General features: G+C 41.3%; 1 protein-coding gene across 1 annotated transcript; it reads right to left on the bottom strand.

The window, feature by feature from the left end:
• Positions 1 to 256: 256 nt before the first annotated feature.
• LOC124126768 lies at positions 257 to 18,684 on the bottom strand. Its single transcript, XM_048384662.1, has 9 exons — positions 18,453 to 18,684; positions 15,620 to 15,756; positions 12,503 to 12,746; positions 10,223 to 10,489; positions 8,571 to 8,720; positions 5,945 to 6,313; positions 4,895 to 5,170; positions 3,558 to 3,683; positions 257 to 2,052 (listed from the first exon to the last, which is right to left on the bottom strand). Exons 2-9 carry the CDS (start codon positions 15,731 to 15,733, stop codon positions 1,736 to 1,738), a joined length of 1,863 nt encoding a protein of 620 aa, XP_048240619.1. The 5' UTR covers positions 15,734 to 15,756; positions 18,453 to 18,684; the 3' UTR covers positions 257 to 1,735.
• Positions 18,685 to 26,399: the final 7,715 nt, after the last annotated feature.

The raw sequence follows: 26,399 nt of genomic DNA, 5'->3' as shown, positions 1-26,399 counted from the left end.
GTTTACAGTGCAACCTCGTGACCCCAATTTCCTTTATCTCGAAATCACAGGTAAGGCGGTGTGACCTTACTGGGATTCAACTTGTGTAGGGGGGCACGGGTGGCCCAGTCGTCGAAGGCGCCGCGATTCGCTGTGCAGAGTTGCGTCCCTTGTGCACGCCAGAAACCTATGATTGTGGGTTCGAATCCCGGTTCGCCCAAATTATGTTTCTAGGTTTGTCAGCACAATACCCATGGGTTTCATCACTTCGGGCTTTCCTCCCACATTAAGCTGACACGCCGCAATATAACTGGAATACTGTTAAAAGCGGCGTTAAACCCAACTCACTCAGCTTGTGTAAAAGTACCTAAATCTCGACATTACATGGGATGGTCTGTGGGGTTTTAACAATGTTTTAACTCACTTATACACACTGGTATTGTATTATATGTTTACCTAAGTTAATCAATGGATTATTGATATCTGTAATAATACCTGAATGTTTAAGCATTGTATCTAGTCAATGTTTACAATAAATATGTCAACAATCAGAATGAGGTGTGTTTGATTCAATCCATTGTTCGTTTGTGATTCATGCTCCCACTAAGACAAGTTCTGTCTTGAACTCATTATTTGGTAGACAAATCCAAATGATTAGACCATAATAAATTATTAGATTTTCAACCAAATTTGTCCTGTATGTTTGAGCCATTTTATATGATTTATTTGAAGGCATCTGTGAAAAATTCTATCGACGGGTGCCATTCATACGAATTATGAATGTTTGAACGGACTGCAGTATAGTCTGTTTCATCCAGTTCAGTAAGAAGGGTACACGTATATATGTTTTGTTCGTCTGTAGCTGTCGGTTGTGAGACGGGTTGGGATGAAAATCTTAACATTCATTTTGAATGGCCTTACTATATACTGTAACTGATAATCTTCTATTTAATTTTATAGTTATATTCAATGAAGTTACCTAAACAGTCCAAATTTAATATCAGCGGATCCTTTGATAAATGTGAAGTGATACATAAGTAACAAAGATTGGAACTAGAATATCTAGACATATTCTATAATGAAATGTTGCTGACATGTCAACATTAGAATTGGTGAAATGAAACGCGACTTATTATGATACCTATGGGTATACACGAAAGGTTAGTACTCACAACATATATCAACACACAAAAAACAGCCCAAACTAATTCAATATCAAGGTCAAATGTTACCAGTATAACTGATACAACAACTATAAGCTATACAATTACAAGGAAGCTCCAACCATGCAAGGAAACACGTCATTGTATTTGTGTTTTAATTTTTATATACCTATGGTGTATGATCATTATCATTACATAAAGATTCAACATGACTCCAGGACCCACTTGCACAAGGCGATCTTAGCGCTAAGATGATCGTAACTCCAATATTTTTACATAGGCTTACAATAGTCGTAGCACTAAGATCGCTTTGTGCAAGCGGGCCCGGTATAAGTTCCACACAAGCTCGTGATCATGTTTACACAGTGCATTTAACTCCTCTGTGTAATGATCCGTTAGACTTGACTGTACTTGTGACTCACCTGGGAAACATGTTTTTTTCACAGTCTGATGGAATTGGTATTGTTTTGTGACATTCCCTAGTCAAACCACAGTAACACAATTTGACACACAAAAATTATGTTAAACACTAGTGAAGCAAACATGCTTTAGCTCAAGCAAACGTTGGTTCTTTTCCGTGGCATATGACCTCTTTATCTCTCTTGTTCAATGTCCGAATTGTATACGGTAAATATTTGTAAATTCGCGTCCTCTGCATGATTATTTGAAGGGGACGGTTCATTACCCTTTTCATGAGAGGATGTGTCTCCATCTTTGATTTCGGTTGGAGAGCTGGTTGGTTGTTGATGGTCCTCGACCTTTTCATCAGATTTCCTTGCAGTTGAATCTTCAACCTTTGCCCGTTTGTGTAAGACGTAGGTCAGAAGCATAGCTGCAGAAGCCAACAGATACAAACCGCCCACCAGATAGAAACACAGGTCGAGTTTCTTTGTTCTTCTGTCGATCTCATCTGATAAAAAATAATGGTATACAATTTACCGTGAGATGTAAGCATATACAGAAGTGGACGACTGTCATAATGGCATTTTGTAAGTTGGACCTTACTGCAATAAACGATTTCAGGGCAAGGGCTGCTTTGTTTTTGAACATCAGGCTTACAGTATTTGGGAGGAAGGGTGGAGACGTGGGAGGGGAGCGGATCGCCCGTGTCGGAGTAATGAATGAGTAAGTGATTCTTGTTATCAATTCAGTTTGGATTATACCAGAGTTCTGACGAGGGCCTGCATATAATCATGTATGTGTCAAATCAACGAGTGTCTGACAGCATGAGCAATTGTCTCCTCAGGGCATAATGACACGAAAACGACGCCCCCATCATCTTGACTCGCCTCTTACGACAAGCAGTATGTTCATGGCCATGTTCTGTCACAGAATCCTCATGGGGTTATACTAGAGAGTACATCAGCCTCCTTGCTGTTACAAGCCTCCTCTATCACCATTTTGTCACCCTTTTTAGTTTGTGTTTTTTTCTAATTTCCGTGTATTTGATTTTTAGCTACATAACCATGTCCAACTCAGATATTGATTATTTGTTTGGTAAAAGCACCAGCATCTGTTCCGAAACGCCGCTGTTCCGAAACGCCGCTTTCAAAGAATACCATAAATTGATGTCAAGTATTTCTGACTTCTTGTTACCAAAGATTCATAAATGCCACATAAATATAAAGAGGAGCACAGGTGGCCCAGTCGTCTCAGGCACCGCAATTCGCTGTGCATAGTTGCGTCCCTTGGGCACGCCAGAAACCTATGATCGTGGGTTCGAATACCCGTTCGCCCCGATTATGTTTCTAGGTTTGCCAGTACCATACACGTGCTCGTGGGTTTCACCGAAGTGGTAAACGTCTAAGATCTGCATCCCTTTGTGCTTTCCTCCTACATTAAACTGACACGCCATTGATTGATGAATGTCAATATATTAATTTGAAATCCGTTTGTTTTGCACATGATGTGAGGGGGTCAGAATTCGTAATAGAAGGTATTTCACCAAGGCAGAGATATCACAATAATCACACCAAAGACGTCGATGACATACATGTACTGGTAGTATGTATGCGAGGTTACCTCAGGGTTTTATAATTCATACTGATCTAACAAACCAATATGAAGTGGGAAGAGGGTAGTGATAACAAATTCCTGACTACTGAACGAGATCATGTTATATTGTCAACGTCCTAGGCGGTTTATTATCTGAAAACAAAGTGAGTCAGGTGTGAAATCAGCTTCAAGCAATTCTCAAATGATACCAAGAACAAAAAATAGGCCTCATTGAACACATGTCGAGAATCAAACCCGGGTCCTCGGCGTGACGAGCCAACGCTTTAATCACAAGGCTAACCCTCTGTACATGGAGGGACGTGGTTCTATTTGCACTGGATGACGTTAAATAAAGGTAAATATTTAAGCGTATTTTACAGTAAACACAAATGTTCAGTGGCCTTTTTTGCTTACACCAACCTGCAAGGTAAGGCAGGATGAATGATCCAAGGCCCTGTCCCACTGTTACCATGCCAATGCCGATGGCCACGTTGGTTTCCCCAACAAACACGGGGACGGTGAACAGCATCACCGGATCTGTAAACCCTTGAAAAGAGAAGAGATTTTGCAGTTCTCGACTGTAAAATGCAACTTGGATATATGATCTGAGTATATCACTGCTATGGGAGTCGAGGGTCATTAACCCATGACTCGTGCAATGAGGAGGGACGTGGAATAAATGTTTATTGTTTTTTAATTATGCATATAAGTATTATTATTTGGGCAGTTTAACAATATTTCAATCTTTTTCCAGCGTCGTTACAGAATGGCAGCATGAATGGCATGTCATATTCTCATGGATTGAAGATTAGTTACGCTCGACTTAGTTCCAAGACGACCGCCACCGTGGTCTAATGGTAGAGCGTCCGCCCGGAGAGCGGAAGGTCCGGGGTTCGATCCCCAGCCGCGTCATACCAAAAGAAGTTAAAAGATGGTACTTGTTGTTACCCTGTCTCGCGCTCGGCATTAAGGGATTAAGGAGCTAAAACAAGGACTGCTCGGCTCGGAGACAGTATATTATGTTAAACTGCGGCATGGTATCTTAGTGTGCTAGCACTATAAATCGGCATCAGCACGGACTAGTACAAGCAGCCACACACACACACATACACATGCATGCACGTCGCTATATAAGTGCAATAATCTTGGACGCGACGTTAAACCCCATTTCACCTCACCTCACCTTAAGTTCCAAGACCTCTACAATATCACAAGATACCACCCCACTCCTACCACTGACCAATACGCGTGGGTAGATACATGTATATACTTGCATATATTCTCACCCTTGAACAGACCGACCACTGCGGAATACACAGTAGCGTAGATCTCCTTGTACAACTAAGTTCCAAGACCTCTACAATATCACAAGATACCACCCCACTCCTACCATTGAACACTACGCGTGGGTAGATACATGTATATACTTGTATATATTCTCACCCTTGAACAGACCGACCACTGCGGAATACACAGTAGCGTAGATCTCCTTGTACAACTAAGTTCTAAGACCTCTACAATATCACAAGATACCACCCCACTCCTACCATTGAACACTACGCGTGGGTAGATACATGTATATACTTGTATATATTCTCACCCTTGAACAGACCGACCACTGCGGAATACACAGTAGCGTAGATCTCCTTGTACAACTAAGTTCCTAGACCTCTACAATATCACAAGATACCACCCCACTCCTACCACTGAACACTACGCGTGGGTAGATACATGTATATACTTGCATATATTCTCACCCTTGAACAGACCGACCACTGCGGAATACACAGTAGCGTAGATCTCCTTGTACAACTGACTAGCCAGGACACTGAAGAAACAGATGATGACGCAGTTTACACAGAATATGATGATGGTCGTCCTGAGCCGGGTGGTCTTGATGAAGAAGCATGCGATCCCAATGCCCAACATCAATGCGACGCTTAGAATTAGGGTCAGCAGCATTCCATCGGGCATATTAGGGATGGATATCAACCCTTTAAAGCCAGGCAGCTTCTTGTTGATGATGGCGAAACCTTGAAACCATATATAAAAACATTCGACAAGAAATTATAAAACATACACATGTATGTAATCAAATGACGTTTTCAAATTTATGAACTCAAATAATATATGCTATTCGTCTTTTATTACGTAGGACGAGGATAGCCCAGAGTTTGTTTGTTTGTTGTTTAACGCCGCACTAAGCAATGTTCCAGCTTTATGACGGCGGTCTGCAAAATAAACGAGTCTAAAACCACAATATCCAGAGACTGACATCATGAGCATCGATTCACGCAATTGAGATCGATGACATGTATCAACCAAGTCAGCGAGTGTGACCACCCGATCCCGTTAGTCGCCTTTTACGACAAGCATAGTCGCCTTTTACGGCAAGCATGGGTTACTGAAGACCTATTCTATCCCGGATCTTCACGGGTCGGATAGCCCAGTGGTTTAATTTGCATTTGCTGGTTGCCTCAGTGTCTAAATCTGTCAGTATCATAATGACATTATTATGGTTTGTATTGATCTCATATCTTCACCTACAGCAAGATATTATTGGAATACTGTGCAAAGCGGGGATAACCCCAACCTACATTCACGCTTACCAGCGACTGCATATTTCTGATGCTAATAAGAATATGAATATGTGATTTTTAATAGGGCTTGGTGTAGCATGTGTAAGGGTCCTCTTGTTCTCTAGAGGAGTCATGTTTCATCCCATGAACAGTCAAAGCTCATTCTCTATTTCCCGTATCAAATTCTACATATTTTCTCCTCATGCATCTACACAGGTTATATGTTACCTGCTTCCCAGAAGAAAAATGCTAGAGTGACTGTATAAAGAGCTGGATTCTTGTAGACCACAAAACATTTAATTCCCATCTGTCTTGAGATGAGACTTCTACCGGCAGAGCCTTTCATCCTTAGGTTCAGTGGCTTCAGCATCAAGCTGATTGGGACGAGGAGGCCAGTGATTACAAACTGCATGATGAAATACGATCTGCTGTTGTCCATACCCACAGATGGGAAGACAAGTACCATTAGGAGCACAGCCAAGAGAGTCATTAGCAAATTTCCAATACTCAACAGTATCAGAGCAATAACCCGTTTTCGTTTGAAATACTCCAGAACGGCCGAAAGACCAGAGACGTTGATCATGCTCTGTCCAATGCCTGTCATAAAAAAGATAATGATATCCAGTTCACAAGTTACACATCAGGAACAAAAATGGTTTTCGATACAATTCTCTATTTCGACTTGTAACAAATGTTCCCGATTCAAGTGAACAATTATCTTGCCCAATTATCTTGTTTGTGACGGGCGCCATTGGTGAGGTAGGATACTCTAACATTTTGCTTCAAATAGAGTAAAACTTTTTGTACCGTTTCTGAAAAGCGTTTGATTCGCTTAATGAACGTCCTGTTTTGCTGTAACGTTATTGAATAACGTTTCGCCATATAAGCGCCTTATTTTACGCAAACGTTTCACATAAAATGGAGGATTGAAGGTGTCTACGAATTCACCGCACCCCAACCCACCTGTACCCCGACACACATGATGCCCGACGTGTATACTTGTGGGAAGGGGTGTTGTTTCTCCATTGTGTGACTACGTTCCTTTCAACATTTAAATGACGATTGTGGCAAACCTTTTCCAAAATACAATGCTTTATACACTACCACATACAGCACCATTAGTAGAACTATGAATTCACACACACGTCAAAATACATCCCAATATGAAGAAAATATTCCACATTTCAATCAATAGTTTGTGTAGATATATCTTGATGGGTTGCATGCTATCAAACAAAATGTGGCATTGGCTTCACGTAAACAGCGTTGCTTCTGTCTCCGACGCCATCTTTGTTCCTCTACGAGTCACCGCGTGGGAAGGCACGAGTCGGCGCACGACGCTACGTGAAAACAGTCCCTTTAATAGACAAAACATTCGGAACGTTCCAAAACTATTAAATACTGATTCATAGACACATGCTCATGATGGGGTAGGAACCGTACAATCGACTCTGCTCTTGGCAGAGATTTCTCGTGAACATGGAAAGTGTTTTGTCGCTTTTATTTAAGTTGAACATATTATTCGCGTGACGCTTATTCTATGAAGGAACTGCCTCAATATCACCTGGATGTATGCCATTAATACACTGAAGCGACCACCAGAAGTGGATATTCAGCAATGCCGACTTTGCTGTAATGATGCATATGGTCATCAATGCAGCATTCCACGAAAGAAAAGAAAACATCTTTAACCCAATCGAGCCGCTCCAAATGCCTCTAGCTGAAAGATTGCAATCGTATCCATATTGTCTCAGACGCCACAGATCCAGGTTTGAAAAGGTCTTCAGCAGCCCATTCTTGCAATAAGAGGCGACTATGCTTGTCGTAAGAGGAGACTAACGGGAGTGGGTGATCAGGCTCGCTGACTTTGTTAATACATGTCATCGTATCCCAATTGCGTGGGCCGATGCTCATGATGTCAATCAGTGGATTGTCTGGTCCAGACTCTTTTATAGCTGGAATATTGCTGAGTGCGGCGTTAAACAACACACAAACAAATCAGACGCCTCAATTGGTATTACAACTTATCAAGGTCAGAAATATGTATTTTTGCGATTTTACGAAGAGTTAGAGAGTCAATCGTATGACAACATTATGGTTATAATGGAGGGGACTGTACTTGATGTTCATTCTGGTGTATCCACTGGTTACAAATAGGGAAAATGACTAAATTTTTTTAAAAAGGTCCAGTGCTAAATACACGACTGGTTCATTAAATATCATTGTCAATACTTCACGGGGTTGTATGCCCTGCGTCCCTCATTGTGTGTTGTTAAACGCCGCATTCAGCAATACTGACGGCTTCCAACACCCGTGACTACACTACATATGTGTTGTAATAGTGGCGCGAATCAAAAGTTTGTCAAGTTGGTTGGTTGGTTTGTTGTTTAAAGCCGCACTCGGCAATATTCCAGCTATATGACGGCGGTCTGTAAATAATCGAGTGTGGACCAGACAATCCAGTGAATAATATCTTGAGCATCGATCCACGCAATTGGGATACGATGACATGCATCAACCAAGTCACCCGACCCCGTTAGTCGCCTCTTATGACAAGCATAGTCGCCTTTTACGGCAAGCATGGGTTGCTGAAGATCTATTCAACCCCGTATCTTCACGGGTCTTATGTCATGCAGTGAAATGCGACCGCATATAACTGACCAAAGTCAACTTAACCCTATTCCATCTATGCATTTTGTGCGAACCCTACTGTTGCCTTATATTTGAAACAAAGTGTCTGTGACACTTGTGGTTTTCCGGGTTGCTTGAGGTAATATATATACAAATCCGTGAAGTATTAAATATGTCCATAGACAAGACTACTGTTTTCAGCAGATAGTGTAAGGAAACATACCTGTCAGAACACCATACAGGAACGCAACTAGAGCGATGTTCGAGTGATCACAGAAGTATGTACCCAATATCCCACATCCAATGACTAGACTTCCCGCCACCGCCGTGCAACGATAACCAAATAGCATTACCAGTGTACTGCTGAACACACCTATAGGAGAAAATGTCTATTAAGAAGTGTGATGGTCGTGCTTTCATCAGGTAAAACCTTATATACTACTCAAAAGAAGTTAAGGATCACCTGATTATTTCATATTACAATAGTTAATCTCTCGTGCCATGACAGATTAACATTACCAATATGAAAGAATCGTGTGATCCTTAACTTGTTTTGAGTAGTATATTTATCACATGGGCCATTGCTTTCTCTTTGGCTCCTATAATACTGCCTGATTATTTTTCCGAAACACCGTTGATCGGATCGAGTAAATGACAAAAAAAACTTCTTACACCACATAAATCTTTCGGAAGAGGGAAGTATCTTTATTCTTTACAGTGACATATTTGCCGTTCATTTTCAGCATTCCAATTACTGCGACCATCTTAATTAAAAGCAGGCGTGACATATCCGATGCATTGTTTGAGAGCCGTAACGTTAACAGTTCCCCGTGTATTCGTTAAGATGTTTAATTTGCAATAAATCTTACAAATCCTAGTGTGACGCATATGTAAGGAAATTGTCATCAATATCTTCTTTATATATATATGTGGGGGCACGGGTGGCCCAGTCGTCTAAGGCGCCGCGATTCGCTGTGCAGAGTTGCGTCCCCTTGACACGCCATAAACCTATGATTGTGGGTTCGAATCCCGGTTCACCCCGATTATGTTTCTAGGTTTGTCAGCACCATACCCGTGCTCGTGGGTTTCATCGAAGTGGTAAACGTCTAAGACCTGCATCACTTCGGGCTTTCCTCCCACATTAAGCTGACACGCCGCGATATAACTGGAATAATGTTAAAAGCGGCGTTAAACCCAACTCACTCACTCACTCTTTATATATGTGACCCACCAGGAGAAAAGGGAAACGACTGCGCTCTGACGTCATAAAGAGGGACGTCAACTAAATTGGCATGAGGGCGTACTGTTAAAAACCATCTTATTTTTCTCTCGTTAGTTCGTAAATTAAATGTTATAAAACCATAATTCAAAAACATTTCAGCATACATAGTTAATCAGACATTAAATCTAAAAACTGCAATTATTACATAAACATTTAAGTTATTAATGGGTTTTTGCAGGAAAATAGTCCAAATGTTTGATGCCATGTATCTATGTAATAAATATAAATTGAAAATTGAAATGTATTTTTGCGTTCCGAAGACGCTGTATTTTTAAAATGAAATAATAAGACAAAAAGTGATTTTTCACCCATAAGATCCTTTATCTCAGGTTGGTCACAAATATTATATTTTTGAACACTTTTTGACGCTAATTCGTTAGCTCCCTCCATCGGGATATTGCTACAGATTTGGGTGTGTTGAATTTCAATAGCATATGTACTCATGCGAATTTAAAACCGTGAAAACTGGAAAGTACAGAGAGATCCAGTACAGAGAGGTTCGGAATACCGGTTTCCGAGACCAAGCACCTGCTTATTGAGTACTAAAGTTCATAGTAGTAAGTTACAGTAATACGTGTTTCTTCCATAGTTACCAAATACTGATGAGAAGACGTTGTTCGTGGCAATGACAGTGGTTACAACAGGGCTGGTCTGGACCTGGAGTTTCCTGAATGCCTCGAGAAACTGTTCTGCCTCGCTGGTTTTGTTCAGTGCAAACAGGATCGAGGTAATGTTAGGAACAACAGTGTGATCTCCAGCGTTGAACTTGTCCATTAACTGAATCAGTTCTGTCACCATCAGTACCTTCTCGACATTGTCTAGTAGTCCCACGCCTTGTGGCTGTCCTGCAGATGGTGGCACTGAAAGAGGAGACATTTGGATACTTCCAAATCAGATCCCCGGCCGCGTCATACCAAAGGACGTTAAAAGATGGTACTTGTTGTTACCCTGTATGGCGCTCGGCATTAAGGGGCTAAAACAAGGACTGGTCGGCTCGGAGTCAGTTTACTGTGTCTGAGTGGGGTATTCATGTTAAACTGCGGCATGGTATCTCAGTGTGCTAGCACTATAAATCGGCATCAGTCCGGACAAGTACAAGCAGCCACACAAACACACACACGTACATGCACGTCGCTATATAAGTGCAATAATCTTGGACGCGACGTTAAACCCGATTTCACCTCACCTCGCTTCAAGATCAGGCACAATATATCTTACTGACAACTTTCAGTCGTCTACTTTTGGTTAATATTTACTTTATCAAACATGTGCCTGCCAATAAAATGACCATTGGCTTGATAAAGATAACTACAAAATCGAGTGAAATAGGCATTGTAAGAATGAAAGAAATTCAGAATCATACAGTTCGAATCCCGATTCGCCCCGAATGTTACTGGGTTTGTCAGCACCATACCCGTGCTCGTGGGTTTCACCAAATTGTTAAACGTCTGAGAGCTGAATCACTTTGGGCTTTCCTTCCACATGAAGCTGACACGCCGCGATATAACTGTTTACTGGAAAACTGTTCAAAGCGGCGTTACACCCAACTCACTCACTCACTCAGAATCATACAGGAATCCTTTCTTCACTGATACCAAAGTCACTTTTAAATATATTAGTATGTAATCAAATGATTGTTCGTGTCACATTCCAGATGCAATGCACGAATGACTTCAACCAAAACAGTGTGTCAAGCTAACTTAAATAACAAAGTCACGCGTTCTTCATACACTCTTATAACGTTTTCCACTTAGAGTAAAGTACGTTTATAACGAACACGCTTATAACGAACTGACGGATATAACGAACTGATTTTTTTGTCCCGACTTTTGTTTTAGTTATGCTGAATATATGCTTAAAACGAACTACGGTTATAACAAACTAAAGTTAGTGGTCCCTTTGAGTTCGTTATAACCGTAGTTTACTGTACCATGAATGGCCTTGATATTGACCTTGGCATTTCACATTAATTGGACACATAACTTGTTGACATTGCACATATACATTCACGGCAACTAATTAATAATGGGTTATATTTCCGTATATATTCACACGATCTGTATCTTAACGCAGAGAGGTGTCGTTTCAAGGTAGATGATGTTATTTTATTTCTCTGCTTACCATCTTATAAAATTAAATCACATAGGACTGCCTCAGGATAAAAACTAAGCAGAAAACTACTTTGAAATATTCATATTCGGATTTATAGATAAATAGGTCAACAAGAAATTAATTCTTACATCCAAGCAGCCATAATTAACGATATTAGCTAAGAAAGTGTAATCCAAAATATATAATATGTTACATTTGACCACTTTCTATACTAGACTGTTCATAGCATTCGGCTATGCGAGCCGTGACAATTTACATTTATCAGTTTTTGGACTTCCATTTTTGTGGCTGAGTGGGTTTGACCGCTGACTGTGTGCTGGCGATTAGGTGCCTTAGGCTGAGAGTGTCCAAATGGGATTCCACCCCAACAAATACTCGAAGTTGTACTTCACTACGAAAGTGTTATTCAAAAGTTAAGATATGTTACATTAATGATATTATTCATGAGAATACATCTGATACTAGTATTAAAGAACTGTTTTATGGTAGACATATAGAGGACATTTCCAAATTTGACGCATCTGTGACAAAAATTATGCAATTCCCTATTTTGACTTTTACCATATGTTCACGTGTGTTGTTTCCGGTGAACAACTGACTTGCGCTTGCTTGTGTTTGGGACGGGTGTCACCGTTAGGGCAGGATAGACTTTCTCGAACACCTGTTATCATCACTATTTGGGAGCGTTCCGTGCTTATGAAATAATCCACATCGCACAACGAGGGATTTCTTGTGATAACTGATTCGTCGCTTATATTTACCTCCTGCCCCCCGAGCTGGAGATCCATGGGGAAAGGCCGTTGTAGACTGCAGACCTGAGATCCCGTTGACACTCGATGTCTTTTCTGCTGGTGTGGTTGTTTCGGGACTTTGCGCAACTGATAATGAGTTTGGCTGAAGTATAATATATATGGATCTTGCGGAGAGTAGAAGACAGGCCGCCAATAAGATAAACCAACCTTTGCCTCCATCTGGTGGAGGGGTGACTGTACTTTCATCTGGGTTCTGTGAACATGAACAGTTGCAGAGATATATTTGTGTCGGTAAGTGGCATTATGAAAGCTGTAGTATCAATATGATGTTTGTTTGTTTGTTGTTTAACGACGTACTCAGCGATCTTTCACCTCGATGACGGCGGTCTGTAAATAATCGAGTCTGGACCAGACAATCCAGTGATTAATATCATGAGCATCGATCCGCGCAATTGGGATACGATGACATGCATCAACCAAGTCAGCGAGTCTGACCACCCGATCCCGTTAGTCGCCTCTTACGACAAGCATAGTCGCCTTTTACTACAAGCAAGGGTTGCTGAAGACCTATTCTACTCCGGATCTTCACGGGTCTAGTATCAATATGAAGACATGGAGGACTTCAACCTCTTTGTGGTTTAATGCGGCGTTTCGGTCCTGATGCATACAGTACTAGCATCAATACCATGACGCCGCATTGAATGAATAGAGAAGTTGAAATCAGTAGGCACAATATTGTTTGTTGTGTGTGTGTGTGTGCGTGCGTGCTTGCGTGCGTGCGTGCGTGTGTGTGTGTGTGTGGTGTGCGTGTGTGGTTTGTGTGTATGAAGTGCGTATGCGCTTGCATGTGGTCTGTATGTGCGCGCGTGCGTGCGTGCGTGCGTGCGTGCGTGCGTGCGTGTTGGTGTGTTTGTGTATGTGTGATGTGTGTGCTGTGTGTTGATGTGTGGTGTGGTGTAGTGTGTGTGTGTGCGTGTGCGTGTGTGGTGTGAATGGATGGTGTGTATGGAATAATTCTTTTCTCTCTAACAGGGTGTAAGTCGTTAAACGTGGAACGAACTGAGAACACATTACAACCGGAAGTGAAGTATGGCAGAATATGTTATGACTGCCAACAATCCGAAGGATGATAGGGGTAAGATGGCAATTTCAAAGTTGACGGGGTTATTTTCATTAGTAGTGCGTAATACCGCCACGATGTGCCAAAAATTCCTTCACGCACCTGGCCAAGTTCAACCAGCATGAACGTACACGCACACGTCACCCTATCATGTCCCAAACGTGTTCAATGGGGAAACAGTCAGGGCTCATTGCTGGGAATGGCATTCTATGGATGTTGTGCTGCTGAAGGTGAGCATTGACGATTCGTGCACGGTGAGCACGGGCGTTGCCGTCCTGAAAGACAAAACGTCAACCCACACGCCTTGCAAACGAGGCAACAAAGGATGTCGGTATGTTGTCCCGATAGCACTGTTCAGTGACTCCTCCTTGAACAGCATGGAATGGGGTTCGGTCAGTTATAGTGATGCCGCCCCACACCATAGCCGATCCACCGCCCAATAAGTCCCGAGGTCTCCTGTTGACGTTCGATTGACGTTCATTTTGACGTCGCCAGACACGACCACGCCTGTCAAGGAGTTGCAAAGTGGATCGGAACTCGTCTGAAAACATGACACGTGACCGGCGACGATTACCCCAGTGTCGACGTTGTGTGGACCGTCAAGTCTGCTGGCAGTTTGATGATTTGTAAGGGTCGGTACAACACCTGGACGTCGAGCATGGAGATGAGCTGCAAGTAGACGAGTTTTAATCGCCTGACAAGTAACTCGCACTACAGTAGCCTTTTTTTTTTGCAGCAATGTGAATTGCCGTTTGAGCTCAATTTTCCTGGAGCAGGGTTTTGGATCAATCGATCCTGTACTCTTGTCGTTCAACTGAAAGGCCCTGAACGGGGTCGATCGTCAACATTTTAGGTTTGGTCGTACCTGTTACACAGTCTGCTAGTCATTGACTGTGAAACATTAAGCTTATTGGTCACAGCACGTCGACTTCTGCCAGTTTCCAGCAGGCCAGTAGCCCGTAGTCGCCCCGAGCGTTGCAGACAAATTAAAGTATTCATTTTAGACTTGTGTGATGAATAACGTCAGATGTTATGACTTCTTGATGGTAGCTTGGTGGTAGCTTAGGGTTAGCAAATACGAAGAGGTATTCCTTCTTTCAACAAAATTGTACAGAACAAAATGAAATGACCACGTAGCAGCAACGTAGGATACAGGAATTATGTTCATTATGAGGGGATCGAAAACTGCCTTTTCAAAAATATATCAGTTTCAAATGTTAATTGTGCATCTGAAGGGTAGCGTGGGTTGTTTAAACATACGATATGTGGCCCTGCCATTGCTGGCAATGACTAGAAGTGGTCCAGTATGGAATTTTCAGTGTGATTAAATCTGGGCCTTCAACGTGACGAGTGAACCCCTAACCACTAGGTTGGCCCACCACCTTGTCGTAAAGGACAAAGAAAACTGCGAGGTTGTTCAATTTATTACACTTTTCCATAATTTTCGAAAATGCCAATGTTTCAAATGAAAAACAAATTGGTTTTAACAAAGAGAAATGAACACAAAACGCCATAGACAAAACACAAGACAACTACAGAGTACAATTATGCAGGATATAATATCGCAGAATCGTTCTGATAGAAATTCAGAAATGCGCCGGTGAGTGAGTTGACTTTTGTACGCTGCTTTAAAAGGTATTTCGGTTATAATCAGTGTGTCACCATGTTGTATTGGTAAAGCCAAAGATAATACATGTCTTCGACGTTTTACCGCTTTGATGAACCCAACAAGAACGGGTTTGGTGCCTACAAGCCTAGAAGCATTTTGGGCGAATCTGGGATTCCATCCGACTATAATTAGGAATTACGGCGCTTCCGACAGCTGGGCCACCCGTGCCCGTACCTAATGTCAGAAGAACATCTGGTTAGCGTGTGGTATGTATTTTCTTCGCTTTGACAAACATACATGGAGAGGTCAGGCACATTGATCAATCTTACAACGAGCCTTTAATAGGTTCTAAAAAATATTATTCCTGATGAGATACAGGTGTAAATCTTACACATACCTTCAAGGTTTCAGCCTCGTCTATTGCTTCGAATGGCCCTTGAATGGAACAGCCGAATTGGCCACCTAATGCAGACAAAGCAACATCAAATGAAGCTTTACTCTCCTCCTTCATCTTCAAGTGATGTAGCCGTCTCCCTGTAACACACACACAAAAGTACCTATCTGACATTTACTTTGCTTTAATTTCGGTAGTATGGCTTTGGTGAGTGTGAGTGAGTGAGTGTGTTGGGTTTAACGCCGCTTTTAACAATATTCCAGTTATATCACGGCGTGTCAGCTTATTGTGGGAGGAAAGCCCGAAGTGATGCAGGTCTCAGGCGTTTACCACTTGGTGAAACCCACGAGCACGGGTATGGTGCTGACAAACCTAGAAACATTATCGGGGCGAACCGGGATTCGAACACCCAATTATAGGTTTAGAGCGTGCCCAAGGGACGCAACTCTGCACAGTGAATTGCGGCGCCTTAGACGACTGGGCCACCCGTGCTCCCAGTATGGCTTTGGGATGTAACTGACATTTAACTAATAGTATTTATTATTGATTTCTACGTCAGGACCTCCATTTGCAGAAATGAATTAGATTCTGTAATCAGTGGAAAATAAATTGATTAATCCTATATTGTGTTGTCATAATAATAAAGCAATATTTGTTCCCATGTCATTTAAGAATATTTCTTGATTTTAAATTTCGGTACAATTGAAAATAGACAAGACATTTCTTATTATTTGTCAAACTTTACTAAACATTGTTTCATCAAAAATGTATTTAGTATAACACATGGTAATGTTTCTGTAATTAATATAATCAAATATTCAAATAGAGAGATCTTTTGACAGTAGCAAATTTTCTTAACTGTTTTTTTTCTTATAAATAAAAGCGACAAAGAACTTCCATAATCATCAAAAATACCATTGTACGATTCAAACTAAATTGCCGGGGTAAGAAAATACGAGTATACACTAGAAACTTCGATTTGACCAAAGAATTATAAACGCTTCCTTTTGTCAAAAGCTTACCAGGATGAAAACAGTCGCCGAAACACTGCAAACTTTAAGTGCAAAACACGACCCGTTCGTTGTATGAATGAATAATGAAAATAGGGACATCCACGCCAAGATTGCAAAAGGAATTTCAACTGTACACGTGCAACCATCGTCAGTCTGTTTAAACATCAGAGACAGACTGGCATTGCACAGGTCAGGGCACGATCAGGCAGACCACGCGAGACGATAGCTGGATAACAGGATAACTGGTACTTGCACAGTTTGCATTTGCGCAACAGGTTCGCCACAACAACGGAAGAGGTAACGGCAGCGTTAGGACGCCACATCAGTCATATGACGCTCTTTGAAATCATCGTAGAAAGAGCATGCTAGATTGTACCTCAAAAGTTGGGAGGTATTCCATAAGCTCCAGACCCGTGAAGATTCCGGGGTAGAATAGGTCTTCAGCAACCAATGCTTGCCGTAAAAGGCGACTAACGGGATCGAGTGGTCAGGCTCGCTGACTTGGTTTATACATGTCATCGGTCCCAATTGCGTGGAACGATGCTCATGATATTAATCACGCGATTATTTACAGACCGCCGTCATATAGCTGGAATATTGCTGAGTGCGGCGTTAAACAATAAACCAACCAACCAACCAACCAACCAACCAACCAGAAGCTCCAGCCTTTTAGTGTCTACATTTTATAACATTTAGCGAACAATCGAGCATGTTGTTTCATCAGGGTTAAACAATTCATGGTCTCATTGGAGCTTAAAAAAATATTTCAGAAATATGGAGGACATTTCCAAAATTGACTTATCAGTGACCAACATTATGCCCAGTGAAATTCCCTGTTTTGATTGGTACCATATGCTGCTCTGTTGGATATTTTCAAGGCGAACTGACTTGCATATGTTTGACACCGATAGAGCAGGGTACGCTCACCTTTTCGCGAACACCATAGTGATTCATAAACATATGCTTATGATATTGTGGGAATCGTACAGGGGACAATGGAGATTTCTTATGAATATGAAAATGCTTTCTGTCGCGTTTATGTTGAAAGACTGCCTTTTATTTCATCATTATATCCGTGTGCAATTGCTGTACACAGTCGGATCCAATTATATTATCTGGTCATCCGTCATCCAAGGCTATTAGATGATTGAGATACTATCTTCATATACTAACTTGCATGCAAAGGATGGAGTGATATTCAGAATATAAATGTTGGTGGAGTCAACTGAAAACATTTCTGTTAATGTCAGATCTATGTTGTCGATAATTGTTGTTGTGTCGCTCGAAGATAACGCAACCAACGGGTACAGTCAATGCCATAGATGACGTTTTGAGTTTGACATGAAAGGTCTTTGAAGGGTTCTCTGCAGTATAATTTAGCTGTAATGTTAGATTAAATTAAGCACACAGCATACACATTTTCTCTCGATTCGAAATTATAGTATTTCCTTTTTTATTAATTTTCATTTCAAATTATTTCTGTACATATAAACAAAAAGTGTTATTGATCAATTTCACCAACATTGCAGTATGTACAAAAAATATCACCCACGTTCTAAATGTAAACTCCCACAACGGACTAACGCTACAGCGTCGTGATATCTAAACATTATTTCTGGTTGTAATAAAGGCCTACATGCATAGGTATTCAGGAATTATGTTGATCAGGATATGCCCTAGTACCAATCGTGTACAACAAGTCAATCATTTACTTAACACAATATATTTGAAAATAAGTGCCCAACGTTACAACGACATTTTGTGTACATTCTTTAAATCTTTTCTAATAACTTATGTTAATACATTCAACTATATGTACTTACAGGTGGAATCTGTTTCAGCGGATGGTCGGAATCGGTTGTTCTCTTGCGTTAACGTTTTATAGTAATATATATAATTATGTGGAAGTCTTCAGGGAGTCGTATTCGTCACCTAAATGATATTGTTGTGGAATTCCGAATTGCCGGTCACCACTGCCCTTCTATGATCATCCCTAAGACACTACGTGTTGAGTTAACGTAGCCACATACAGATGCGGGCACTGTAATGCAAGCACAATAAATCATACTCATACATAATGGATGATAATAGCAACCAGACGGTTGACGGTAAACACTCCAGTTTTGAACCAATCAGGAGAATTGTAATCACAGTGATTCACTAATCTACATAAAACTGCCATATAGCTTTGTATAAGACAGCCTTGGGACAGCAGCACATACTAAAGATCTATGTACAATGTCACTAATGGATGAATGTGCTTTGGGAATTTTGGAATAAACAATGACACTCAAACCCATGTAAAATAAATCTGTTTCGTAGAATGTATTTATTCCATTATGTTCAACACAATGTCACTGATAGGAATTTGTTTGGGTAGTGTTGGGGTTTTACCATTAGTCTATTTATCCGGGTGTTTTCCTCTCGGGATTACACGAATTCAATGCTATCTGCGAGTAAGCACGGTTGCCTTATTTATAATTTCATGAACCTAGACAATAGTAAACCTATCATGTTAACACTGCCATTACTACGGAAGCGTAGTAGGGCCACGGTGATTTTTTTTGTCTAAGTATCTCCGACGTAGGACTTATTATCTTATACGTAGGACTTAGTATCTCCTACGTAGGACTTACTATCTCCTACGTAGAACTTACTATCTCCTACGTATGTTTTAGTATCTCCTACGTAGGACTTACTATCTCCCACGTAGGACTTACACTCTTACGTAGGACTTACTATGGCCTAGAATCACTTTCTCCTACGTACGACTTAGTATCTCCTACGTAGGACTTACTATCTCCTACGTAGGACTTACTATCTCCTACGTAGGACTTACTATCTCCTACGTAGGACTTATTATATCTTACGTAGGACTAAGTATGGCTTAGAATCACTTTTTCCTACGTAGGACTTACTATCTCCTACGTAGGACTTAGTATGGCCTAGAATTACTATCTCCTACGTAGGACTTAGTATGGACTAGAATAAATATCTCCTACGTAGGACTTAGTATCTCCTACGTAGGACTTACTATCTCCTACGTAGAACTTACTATCTCCTACGTAGGACTTAGTATCTCCTACGTAGGACTTACTATCTCCCACGTATGACTTACACTCTTACGTAGGACTTACTATGGACTAGAATAAATATTTCCTACGTAGGACTTAGTATCTCCTACGTAGGAGATAGGAAGTCCTACGTAGGAGATACTAAGTCGTACGTAGGAGATTGTGATTCTAGGCCATAGTAAGTCCTACGTAAGAGTGTAAGTCCTACGTGGGAGATAATAAGTCCTACGTAGGAGATACTTAGACAAAAAAGAATTTCACCGTGGCCCTACTACGCTTCTGTACATTACCACATCTTATTTTATAAAAGCATCTTTTGAAAATGTGATTCATTTGTCAAAACAGACACATTAGGAAAAGAGGTCTACAATAAATTAAGAACCTGTTTGTCATAAAAAAACCATTTCAGCAAGGATTTAAAGGCATTTGAAAATGAAACCTGTGTGATCTTGAAACAGCCTTTTGCTTTCATATTTGCTGTCAAGCCCTTGAACAACCTTTTCACAACCTCAATCATTTCAAAAGTGTTCCATATTTTAGTAGATATTTTCTACATTGCGTTAGGTTCAGGTAGACTCAATAACGCAAAACTAAAAGGATTCATGGCAAATACATTTGGGTGAATAACTAATTTGTCACCTAGTCAAAGTTAACATCATAAGTTAATATTAATGCTAGACACTCAATTTCTGAACATGTTCTTGCTAACATGTTCATGAGTAACATGACACATCACATGATATGTTATGTCATGTAACCTCAAAGGTCAGAGTACTAATATGTCTATAATTAGCACAGGACTTACCTTAGAAACGGTGGAAATTCATTCTGACAGTTATTCTCCGAGTTTTGCTTTGCCCTTGGCTAAGGGTAACTCTCAGAGCTATTATGACTTTACTGCTTAGTGTAACTCTCCGCTAAGAGTATTATTAAGACAATTCTGAGAATCATTATGAATACGGCCCCTGGACCTCTTAGTAAGTGGGGGGCACGGGTGGCCCAGTCGTATAAGGCGCCGCGATTCGCTGTGCAGAGTTGCGTCCCTTGGGCACGCCAGAAACCTATGATTGTGGGTTCGAATCCCGGTTCGCCCCGATTATGTTTCTAGGTTTGTCAGCACCATACCCGTGCTCGTGGGTTTCACCGAAGTGGTAAACGTCTGAGACCTGCATCACTTCGGGCTTTCCTCCCACATTAAGCTGACACGCCGTGATATAACTGGAATACTGTTAAAAGCGGCGTTAAACCCTACTCACTCACTCTTAGTAAGTGTCTCGCTGGCATTCTGTAAGCATTCCAGAACAGCACGTGATCTGTAAGAACTAGCATCATCATCCATGAAGACCAATGCATCTAGTGGCTAACGCATGATTGTGAAAGTGGGGGATAACTGCCGTCTCCAGGATGTCATGCTGATACCGAGGTCATGTTCAGATTACCCTGTCAAGTCAAGTTTACAATTGAATGAGACACATGCCCATGTCATTACCGATTAATTCATTTCCAGGGGTATATCATTTCATCTTTCTCTAGAAGGCACCAGCGTCCAACTGCCTTTCAAAGGCCTGCCATTGTTTAGTTTGTTTGTTTGTTGTTTAACGCCGCACTCAGCAATATTCCAGCTTTATGACGGCGATCTGTAAAATAATCGAATCTGGACCAGACAATCCAGTGATTGACATCATGAGCATCGATCCACGCTATTTGGATCGATGACATGTATCAACCAAGTCAGCGAGCCTGACCACCCGATCCCGTTAGTCGCCTTTTACGACAAGCATAGTCGCTTTTTACGGCAAGTATGGGTTGCTGAAGGCCTATTCTACCCCGGAATCTTCAAGGGTCCCTGACATTGTTTTAATATTTTAGCTCTGATCTATGAAAACCGTGAGAGATCATCGCCCGAGTTGGAATCCGGGTTAGATCTGGTCTACAACAGCCTGAGCTTATCGGAAGTGGCGATTGAATGGATCGGGTGGTCAAGCTCGGTGACTTGATTGATTATGTGTCATTGTACCCGGCGGTGTTCATAATATCAATCACTTGTTAGTCTGGTCCAGATTGGATTATGTACAAACCGCCTACATTTAACTGGAATATTGATTGAGTGCGACGTTAAACAGCAAACAATCAGAACAGAACAAACCATATATGATCAATGCTGCAAAACGGCAATTAGGTTGAGAGTATTTTAGCACAAGCTATCGATGTTGTTTTACACGCCAAAAGTAAGAATGACCTCAAAATAATGTTAAATGTTATATGTGTGACTAAATCTTTTTAAAACGAACTGATGAGTTATTTGCATGTGGAGAAAGGTTCTTTGGTGTCTGTGATGGTTATAACAATATTGATATTTACCTATTTCGGCATCTCAATTACAATCTATTCCTGAAGTGTTAGTAAAATCAGCTGATGGAGGTATTGTTTTGTTACTTTCAAAGTGTGAGTGAGTGAGTATGGTTTTACTCCGCTTTTAGCAATATTCCAGCAATATCACGGCGGCACACCAGAAATGGGCTTCACACATTGTACCCATGTCGGGAATCGAACCCGGGTCATCAGCGTGACGAGCGAACGCTTTAACCACTAGGCTACCCAACCACCCTCAAAGTTTGAGGCTACAGGAGGCGAGCCATGATACTGAATATGACACTTCGTTTGTCATCATGAAGTTTGTCATCCCATGCTATGTTCACGTTGATTGTTCACACCTTCTTACTCAGTGGACCTTTTTTAATGAAAGTTGTGTGCGGCGGGTGCTACCGGTAGAGAAGGATATGCTAACCCTGATCCTGCGAACACCTGGTGTCATCGTGATTTTCAGTGATCCATTCTTTTAATTGCTATCATTATTTAGCAATCTACACCATGCAGGACTCCGTCAAATTCTTGACGCCATGGTATGTACTATATATGCATACAGTGCAGCAGTATTGAAAACGAAAGAATGTTCAAGCGGAGGTTCAGTACAGTATAAAAGATTTATGGGGTTTAGGTGTTTCTCTATTGGACTTGCTATATATGTCAGACAGACCACGCCTCTGCTCTCGTAGGGTTTACAGTAGCACTATCCCTAATCAAAGATAGCTTCCACTGATACAAGTAGGATAGTAACATGTAGGACAAATGATATATAAGTTCATATGCCGATTTGTACAGATGCAAATGTTAAACGTTAAAAAAGTAACCTTCAAATCTAAGTGTTTAAATAATGCAATGAAGATTGGAAAACAACCTGTGTCCAATAATTTGTCAAAAATGGGAAATGATTACAACATAACAGTAACTAGGAGCTTTTCAATCTCATTAAAATCAGATCTTCTTCTCCTATACGTCCTATACGATATTTGGAGGTGTCGTCCTATCTTGATTCTGAGAGGTATTGTATCGGAGTAAAAAAAAAATGATTTTGAGATTGGGAGCTTTTAAAGTCAGATTATTGCAGAAATGTTTTTTTGTCAATTGTAACTTGTCTGAAAGTAGGGGTTCCCCTTGACTTACGTGGAGTCAGTATACTGTGTCTGAGTGGGGTATTCATGTTAAACTTGACTTGGTATTTCAGTGTTCTAGAACTGTAGAACCGGAATAACCGGAGTAGCACACACACACACACACACACACACACACACACACATACACACACGCATGCATGCATGCATGCACGTCGCTATGTACACGCCACATTAGACTCCTTTTCACCTCCCCTCACCCTGCCGTTAACCTGAGGTATGAACAAGGAATTGGCTTTGGTAGCAACTGGTGTCCAGTCAACGTATTTCACAACGGAAGGATGGTTGAAGAGGTGTCCAATGGTATTGAGGGTATAGACACAGTTATCTTACCTCTATGTCAGAATGGTGAGATCTTACGTGTTCACGTGAGCTTGATAAAATACTATATATCCAATTTCTGAGCGGGAGAAAATATTCTTTTTCCCGCCACGAAGAACACTGCACGTGGATTTCTGAGAGGGAGAATAAATCCCCTATGCCCCACCACGAAGGAAAAAGCCAGACGTTTATGTTTTCATCCCAAGCTGAAACAGGTGTCACGACTAACAACGGAACAACGCAGTTTAAGTATTGGTAGCAAGTCGAGGCTTTATTTGTATGAATCTCAACGATCCATATACAGAGAAAGTGCATATATACATTGCATTACAGTGGTACATGGACTCACACATAACTTACTTCATACTATTCCAGTATTTGAAAAGCTTTGGCTCATTTCATAACTGTGACATAAATATGTTCATACGTTTCTCAGTATCCTGACATTGTTCAAAGTCAGAAGCGTTCCAAATTTATACATTTTCGGATTTTTACAATACCTTATTGGTAGATAGAGGTGTCGTATGGCCCCACTAGGTATAACATTTTATAATTAAATTATATTCATTTTTTATCCCTAGATTACAGAGAGGATACAAACGTAAAAGGGTGAGAAACTTCGGTTAAGCTTTAAAACTCCTTATACTCTAGTATCTTGAGCTACGTTCTATGATACTATTCCAAGATTGATGATACATATCAATTACAACTGCTTTATACAGTTTCAGAAAAGCAAATATACTGAACCGCAAAGGAAACGTCACCATGGCTAGATATATGAGAAACCTTATTTGTCCAAACACTGTAAACATACTTTGGGGCATATTAAAAAGATGAAACATAGCAAAACTGATCATCAAGGTTGAAATTAAAGTGTCAAATGTTCTTAAAGTGAAACACATCACTCGTCTCTGAGCAAATGGCATCACAAGTCAGTATCTCGAGTGTCCGCCATGTGCATTGGTGACTGCCGTGCAACGTCGATACATGGAATGGATGAGGCGTTTGATGAAGACCATAGGCACTTGAGCCCACACTCTGAGGAACGCCTGGCGCAGTTCAGCTGCAGTTGGTCGGACGTCATTCAGCCGTCTTTGAATCTCGTCCCACAGGTGCTTAGTGGGATTTAAATCGGGACTGAGGCAGGCCACTGCATTGTTTGATGCCATTCTGCTGGGGGAAGTCTCTTGTTGCTCTCGCAGTGTGGGCACGGGCGTTATCATGCAGAAACTCGTGGTTGCGGCGACGTGCCAAATGAGGTATGGCATGTGGTCTCAAGACTTGATCAATGTACCGAGCTGCTGTGACATCATTGCCTCTCCCTGGACCGATGTCCTGGAAGACCACAGGGCCGACCCTCTGTGCAAGACGAATTCCACCCCACACCATGATGCTCGGACCACCCCACGAATCTCTCTCGACAACACAAGCACCCGAATAACGTTCCCCACGGCGTCGCCAGACTCTCTCTCTCTCTCTCTCTCTCTCTCTCTCTGCCACCTGCTGTTGAGATACAGTAACGGCTCTCGTCTGAGAAGAGAACTCTTCTCCACTGCTGGTGGCGCCAATACTGGTGCTGTGTTGCCCACTGAAGATAGTCCCGGCGATTACGTGGTGTCAGAATGGATCCTCGGTGTGGCCTGTGACAGTGGAGGTGTCTGCTCGTCAATCGTCGACGCACGGTGTCCACACTAATGTGTCGCTGGTGTGTCCCCATGGTCCGTCGAGCAGTTTCCGCAGCAGTAACAAAGCGACCTTGAAGAAGCTGTCGCACAATCTGACGATCCTGACGTCGGGGCGTGACCCTAGATCTTCCACTACGTGGTCGGTCATCTCTAGTGTTGGTGGTCTGGTACCGTTGCTGGAGCCTGTGATGTTTCTTTTGCGGTTCAGTATATATCTCCAACACACTGAGCAATCCATATAAATCCAATCCATGTGAAAGCAATAAAGTGCGTAAAGTATATGCTTATGTTTGGTGTCCACAATTGTTATAGTCTGTAGGATTCTATAATTGTGCATTTCCGGAAGTTTATGCTAGCATTTTATACAACGACAAAGTTCATCTATATATTAAAAGATATCGGCCATATTCACCCTATTGAATTACATCAGGTGTCTGGGGACCAACGTTGAGAATCGCAGTCTACTGTAACCGAGGTATTCAATGTCATCCAGACAGTGTAATGATGTAGGCGGAAATCTCCCACACCAGTAGAATGAAAAACAACCTAACGGCCCAACGCTATTGTAATGAGTAGGGGTCATCTCAAAAGTGTCAATAAATGTCTGTTAATGTTAATGTTCACGGAAATAGCGAAAGGGTTGAGCGTTTGTCATATATATACATTTGATATAATTATAATGAAAACTTTCAATCTTTTAATGCATCGAAGTCGTTGCATGTATTGTTTCTTTGATCAAAGTATTCACTGTCTCATCCAAAATCAACGAAAAGACAACTATTCTACTTACAATTTTATATACATTGAAATATAAATGACAAGACCCTTCATGACTATGTCATGAGCATTTGTTTATGAATCACTATCAAATAGTGATGATACCAGGTGTCCGCGAAAAGGTGACTATGTCCCGGCCCACTCATCACAGACACATGTAAAGGCAAAACAATTGTTCACAACAGAGGAACATATTATGGTACAAGTCAAACTAGGGAATTGCACCAGACATTGTTCTCACTTATGCGTCAAATTTGGAAAGGTCCTCAACATTTTAAAACTTTTATCGACGAGTGTTGATATATGTCCGCTCGTCGCACGTCCTCAAACAACACCAGAACAATGCTCCCTGCTGGCATTCTAGAAGAGGAATACACTACACGTTTGACAATGAAGCGGCA

The sequence above is a fragment of the Haliotis rufescens genome, unplaced genomic scaffold (genome assembly GCF_023055435.1).
Source record: "Haliotis rufescens isolate VD_foot unplaced genomic scaffold, xgHalRufe1.0.p SCAF_5, whole genome shotgun sequence".
Lineage (NCBI taxonomy): Eukaryota > Metazoa > Mollusca > Gastropoda > Lepetellida > Haliotidae > Haliotis > Haliotis rufescens.
Note: the sequence above shows the minus strand (reverse complement) of the source record. Positions and strands in the feature narration are given on the sequence as shown.

Bases quoted from the DNA above. Each gene is read 5' to 3' on its own strand.
- LOC124126768 (XM_048384662.1), bottom strand. From the start codon at position 15,733: ATGAAGGAGGAGAGTAAAGCTTCATTTGATGTTGCTTTGTCTGCATTA. The intron at 12,747-15,619 runs GTATGTGTAAGA...TCATGTTCACAG, and splicing joins ACGAGGCTGAAACCTTGAAG to AACCCAGATGAAAGTACAGT. The intron at 3,684-4,894 runs GTGAGAATATAT...TCTCTTTTCAAG, and splicing joins AGTGGTCGGTCTGTTCAAGG to GGTTTACAGATCCGGTGATG.